Genomic DNA, 6448 nt, shown 5'->3' on the forward strand with positions numbered 1-6448 from the left:
GCGGGAGGGGGCGGTGAGAGGCGGGCTGCCCGCGGGGTAACGCTGTGCTCTGCTTCTTCCCTTCTCTAGGCCCGAGGGGACCCCTTTCGAGGACGGTGAGTGCGGTTACGTGCGGGCCCGGTGTTTGGCTTTCTCGGGGTACGCCGCTGCAGTTTGACACGGGCTCGGTGTGTCGCTGCCGCGGATGTTGCAACAGGTGTGGGCCGGGGGGTGGAGGGGGACCTGGGGGCACATTCACCTGATCACGCACCCGTGCGCTCCATCCAGGACTTACATACATATTTTTTTTTGTGGGTTTTTTTTTTTTTAATCCTACTCTAAGAAAGCGGTGTACATTTAGATTGCTATGTTGATTTACAGAAAGATGCAAATTATCTTGTAGGGCTTTGCTTGTAATTGCTAAATCTGACTATTCTAAGCCTAGTTTAACATACTATTTTAAGGATTTCCAGGCTTTTCTGTTAAGCCTTGGATCATGTTTTTAGGGACACTCGTGTTTGGAGAAGTGTCAAAAACCTGGTATAGAACCATTGTCATTTGTTTTGAGTGCTTGTCATTTGTTCTGAGTTCTGTTTTTTCTGATGCTGGAAGTGTTTTGCTACTAAGTCCCAACGTGAGTCAGCTGAAGTAGGAAATGGGCTGAATGTTTGAGGAAGTTCAGAACAGACTTTTTTTTGTTTTTTTTTCTTGGCATCTACTTCACTCTTCTACAATTGGTATAATTCAGGGTTAAAGATTAAGAGGATTTTTAACTTTAAAAGCTGACTAAATAGGTCCTTGTAACATACCTGTGTCTGTAGTTTCTGTCTGGCCTTATTGTCTTTTTGTAGCTTTACTGATGCTGTATAAATACTTCAGCATCTTTGTGAAAACTTGTTAGACACGAAATACTGTCTAACTGAAATCACTGATGCTTTTTTTTTTTTTAAGATACTTTCAGTGCAGACTATAATTAATCCTAGATCTCCATGACTCATGCCAAAAGCACAGGAAAAATTCTTTAACTCTTAGGTTGTTCTTGGCTAACTGCTTTGTCTCTGTTTATCCTTGGAGGTAGCACCTGTGGGCATGCTTGTAAATCGCATATTATTTTTTTTCTGTGAAGATTTTGAAGATTTTAAATATTTCAGGCCTAAGAAGACTCCAAAGACTCCAGTTACCTTTTCCAATGTATTTGATTAGTTAAGAAACTTGCTATAGTAGCTGCTTCAGAAGTCAGATGTTTAGAACTTGAGTATTCCATGGCATTATAGAACAGGTAGACTAAATGTATTCTGTTATTTCATCTTGTAAACCTTAAAGAAGGGCTTTCTTAAACTTCTGTGAGGGTTGCTAGAGCTGCTTAGGTTCTTGGTGCACTGCCACTAATAGAGTGGTTCACTGTTTGGGGCAGAAAGCTGTCTCCTTGCAGTGTGGTAAAATGCAGGTTGTTTCCATCTTCCGGCTCTTCCAGCTCAGTGTGGGGTTAACAGATGCTATAAGGGCTTTTTCCCATATATTTCCGTTTAGTTGCAGAAGGTTGGAGACTGCTTTGAGAGCCCTGACATATTGATTTCGTCTGTGCTTTCCACTGTGGCAGCATTGTGTCTTTATCTCAAATACTTAGGACATGTTGCACTCACAGCAGTTTGAAGTTCAAACAGATGCTTGAGTCTGCTACTGCTGTCCTACTGCTTTGGTTGATCTAATAATATAATCTTGGTGTGTGATGGATTGCTCTTTTCATAGCAAAGTGTGTTTTTTCACAGTACGTGCTCAGGAAAACAGATGTGTCTTGTGTTGCAGGATATGCTTATCTCCTTTTCTCTGGGACCTATCTTCCATTGTGCTAGATAGCAAACTACTCAGTGGTGCCTAGAGATATGGGTGTATTGGTGCCTCAGCTGTGCTTTTCCATTAAGTGAGTAGAGTAGCACAGTTCAGATAATGGTAGTGCAGTTCAGATGCAGTTTAGCTTAATTAATGTAGGTAAAATCAAGGGAATTTTTATTTCACAGTATTGAGCTGTTAAGTTTGGGCTTGTTTTGTAGCTGTGCAGGCCCTTGTGACTCAAAGGTACGCTGGAGCTCTGTAGTCCTTCTCGTGAAGCCTTTGCAGTGCAGTGTTCTTCAGAAGTCACTTTGTGTTTTCATGTTTAGACTCTGTCACTTCCTGGTGATACTCTAAGACTGCAGATACCTTAGTTCTTGTTAAAGTAGCCTGTGAAATTTTGTTGTTGTTGTTGAACTAGAGGAGTAATAATTTCAACATTGTGAGAATTACTGTTCTTTATCCTCATTCTGGTGAGGCCTTTCTTCAGTCTCAGTTTCTGAGGTCTTTTGGCTTTGAACTGAAAACCTTAAGTTCAAACACATTTATTTACTTGCTGTGGAGCATAATGCAGCTAACAACCCTCCCTCCCCTCCGCCCCCAGACTTTAGAGGGTGTTTTCACAACTCGGTGCGCAGGCTGACTCGGCCTAGGAGCAACTACTAATTTAGATCAGCAGCATAACTTCCATCTTCTGGTTTAAGAGGATTCCATTGCAGGTGTCTGCAGTAGGACCCTGGGGATATTTATCCTGCCTTTCACTGTATTTCTAAGAATCTGTGTGTGTGTGTGGCGTCTAAAGTGATAGTGCTGTCACAGTGATGGAAATGCAGGCTCTCTCAGTCCTTCAGACCTGCTTCTCTGAAACTGGATGATGATATTGTGGTTAGTGCAGGATTCCTGGCTTGGAGAGAGTTTAAGTAACACAGCTATTACAGTATCCTGCCTTGGTGTCATCGTGCAGAAGGCTTGAACAGAGGAAGCGAGGCATTTGCCTTATGTATGGTTTGTTCCTAGCTTATGAAGTATGTATCCTCATGCGGGAGAGGAAGAGATGGTCCCTGCTTTATGGACAGTGGAATGGAGAGGGCTGCTCTTGCTCCTTGCAGTGAGAAGGGCCTGGCAGGGACACGGGTGTTGCTCAGGCCAGCACACAGGTCATGGAGCAGCCTCATTGTTAGCCATGTGAGAGTCTCACATGCTGAGGTAGGAGAAACAGATCAACAAGGTAAGTACGTACAAGAGAGAAAGGAGAATATTCTCCTAAGATCAGTGATGATCCTAATATCAATAATGACAGTGAATATGATGTTTTAACATTGGTTGTCTACGACAAGGAATACCAGTTGAAAGCTTTAAAATTAGTGACAGAAGAAGCTGGTCACTGAAGGCCTCATCCCCAGCAGTGTGTGTTGTGATACCTGTTTCATTTGTGTGGGCTTTCAGTGTGAGTGACCCTTGGACTTCAGTTCACCAAATCTCTGGATTTGTCCTTTAATAAATCTCGACAATGAGGTGTTGCGTACTGTGGAGCTCTTTCCAAGAGCCGTTGCCACTCTGGGTCTTGACTTGGAAATTTGAGTAGGTTGATACTCCAGCTGGAAGTTGTCTAACGTCTCGCTCAGATTTGTGTTAAAAGTAATGCCCGCCTGTCCGTCATGGGACAGATAAAATCCATTTAAAACTACTGAAAGGGTAGCTAAGACCAAGCTGCCCTGGTTACTGTTTTTTGGCCATCTTATCTGTCCCCTTGGCTCTCACTTCAGTCAGTGTTCTAGAATAGCATGCATTTTCTCAAGTATGCCTGTTGAACTCTACTATTTGATGGTTTGTGCTCAGTTTTCAGCCTACTGCTTGCTTAGTCACGCTTCCACAGAAGAATGTGCCTGCTTTCCTACCTCATAAGGAGGCTACTGAGAACCAGAACTGGGGCAGGGAGAGCTGGGAATCTCTTAAGATTTAGACTCAAATCTCTAAGCATTTGATTCTAAAGAGCCAGTGTTGTTTGGGATTGTCACCGTGTAAGGAAGGACAGGTAGTCCTGAGTTGATGTGCAGCTGGTAGAAGTTGTTACTAGCTTTCCAGTGCTGGCTTTCAGACTGATCTCAGATCTGGCTCTGTGCCTCTGGATTAGCTGGAGTAAAGCTTGAAAGCCCCACTGCAGACTTCCGCTAATTTGAACAATCTTAACTATACTACTCTTGTTCATTTTGGTTTATGGTACGAGAGCACGCTGTTGGCTCTCTGCTCTTTAATTGTTAGGCTGCTAATAAAAAACAAACATGCAAAACCTTATTTTTAGGATGTTGAGACTTCTCACTGCTGTATGGAAAGCTCTGAAGCATCTGTACTCGGTCTTCATATGCAACAGGAACGTCAAAGCAATGACCTTCATTTCTTGCCACTCAGTGTTATAGTTTATCTCCTTACAAATGAAGGAGTCCCTGGGAAATACTGTAGCTCCTTGCTGATCTGAAAAAAAAGGAAAAGGGGTTGAAAAATCTGTTCTCTGGGTACCAGTTACTGGCACATGTTTGCCAGCCGAATGAAGGAATACCTTAAGTATATTAGTGCTGGAAAACTCCCTCACAGTAGGAAGCACGGGTAAGCTTTTTATATCTGAGCCTATGAGTGTTGGGGGAAACAAAAACCTGACACTGATATGTAAGAATGGCATTTCAAAAAAGGTAATATGGCTGCCCCAGCAGCTTGTTACAGCTGTTACTGTAAGGTGCATTCCTTTTACAGGAGAGCTATATATTTATATGAAGGTGCTTCAGATATTTCTGTCTGGGCATACCCAGAAACTTCACAAGCAGCCTCCTGGATTGGTTGGTCTAAGACAATAGCAGGGTAAAGAGAAGCTTGCATGTTTTGGAGTATGTAGAGTTCCTTAGTTACTGATTGGAATCGCTTGCAGTGCTTAGTCCCTTGGACCTGTATTTGTGCAGCTTAGTTGACAGACTTCTTATTCTCAGATTGTCATAGCCTGAGGGGAAGGGCTAAAATAACTTCTGTTGGTGCAGGCTGTTAAACCGATTGGACTGGGACTTAACTCCAGAGTTTTCTGTTTCAGCTTAATCAGCCTTTCTCAAAGGAAGACTAGTTACTGTGAAGTAAATTATCCAATTTTTATTTTGAAGTGTCTGATTTGGATGCTGCTTTCAGGACTACTTTTCTACAATAAGATCTGATTACCTTACAGTTGTTACTAAGAATGTATTTTCTTGAAATTTCAACAGGAAATAAATAAGGAGGTCCTTGTCATGATAGCACATTCCAGTCTCTAACAGGCCATGATTTAGTAAGTCCTACACAGATGGTTATACTCCCACTTATGTTGTTTCTACAGTGCACTGGGATTAGGCTTTGCAGAAGGGCAGATGTATTTCCTTACACAAACCTTTTGACTAGAGTGGTGGTTTTGGCAATAAAAGTAAGTCACAGGAGATACTGTTGTACCAGTGCTGTGTAGGACTTCAGAGTTAATCGTTAACTCCAAGGAGAGTAGAAGAATCATTGTAGGACTGAGCAATCTGTATTCCATATCCAACATACACATTTGAGCACAATTGTATCAGTTTGTGGTTGTGGAGGGATGATACTTACTCATCCATTGTGTAAATTCATTCTGAATAAAGGTTACTTATCTCTCTTTCAACTCTAGGAACTTTCAAACTTACAATAGAATTCACAGAAGAATATCCGAATAAGCCACCTACTGTTAGATTTGTGTCTAAAATGTTTCATCCAAATGGTAAGTACTTAGACAATGCTGCTTTGGTTTTGGGGAGCTTTGTTTTTGTTTGGGTTTTTTTGTTATAGCACTGCAGGAAAAGGTGTATTTATTGTAAGTTTCCACTGTCTAATAAGCTAGCAAAATTCCAGTGTGATTCTATGTAGTTTTGGTAAGGATGAATCTGTGAGCAGTGCTCAGGCTTTAAATGAAAGGGGCAATAAAAGAAGCCTCTTACCTTTCAGTTGTTACAACAGATTATTGACGAGACGTTCTTCTCTGTCAACCGCCCGTTGTTAAACCTTACAGAAGAGTATTTTTTACTTAAATAGCAGTGTCTTGGACTTTTGGCTATGCGTATTGCATACATAGCATAATGCACATGTAGCATAATGATGCTGCTGAATGCAGTTGTCTTTTATCACTTTTCTTCCCAAAAATGCCTATAAGAATGATACACCTTGAAATGTAGCACTAGTTTCCAACTATAGCTAGTGATGGTAAGATCGTTTAATTAATCCCCTTCCTTGGTAATTGAAGGTTGGAGATGTATTCCTTGCCTCCAAGGAAATGCTAGCTTTGTGAAGAAATATCAGAAGCTTTCAAATACAACAAGTAGGCATGTGTGGGTAAAGTGCACTGAGGGAAGGTTCTTCTAAAGCTGCCGTGAGAAAGGTGATTAGGCACTGACTGTTGTCGATACTTTCTGGGGAAACCTTACGTGTAAACAGCTTTTTACTTGTGTTCTTTATTTGGTTCACTTGTGGGTAGCTTAATTTTTATTTTTTTTTGTGTAGAATCTATTCCTGGTTTTCCATAGTGGTAGTTGTAATGGTCACAGAGAAGCTTGATGTGGAAGAATAAGCAGGGGTTGGGTTTAAATAGCTGAGGCAGCTGTTGGTG

General features: G+C 41.6%; 1 protein-coding gene across 1 annotated transcript in view; it reads left to right on the top strand.

The window, feature by feature from the left end:
• The window catches only part of UBE2A (ubiquitin-conjugating enzyme E2A), a 9736-nt gene that overhangs the window by 1157 nt on the left and 2131 nt on the right, over positions 1-6448 (top strand). Inside the window, exons 2-3 of the mRNA XM_009889336.1 lie at positions 70-95; positions 5477-5566. Of these exons, the coding sequence (XP_009887638.1) occupies positions 70-95; positions 5477-5566 (116 nt within the window). The remainder of the gene's footprint in view (positions 1-69; positions 96-5476; positions 5567-6448) is intronic.

Source organism: Charadrius vociferus, unplaced genomic scaffold (genome assembly GCF_000708025.1).
Source record: "Charadrius vociferus isolate BGI_N301 unplaced genomic scaffold, ASM70802v2 scaffold7, whole genome shotgun sequence".
Taxonomy (NCBI): domain Eukaryota; kingdom Metazoa; phylum Chordata; class Aves; order Charadriiformes; family Charadriidae; genus Charadrius; species Charadrius vociferus.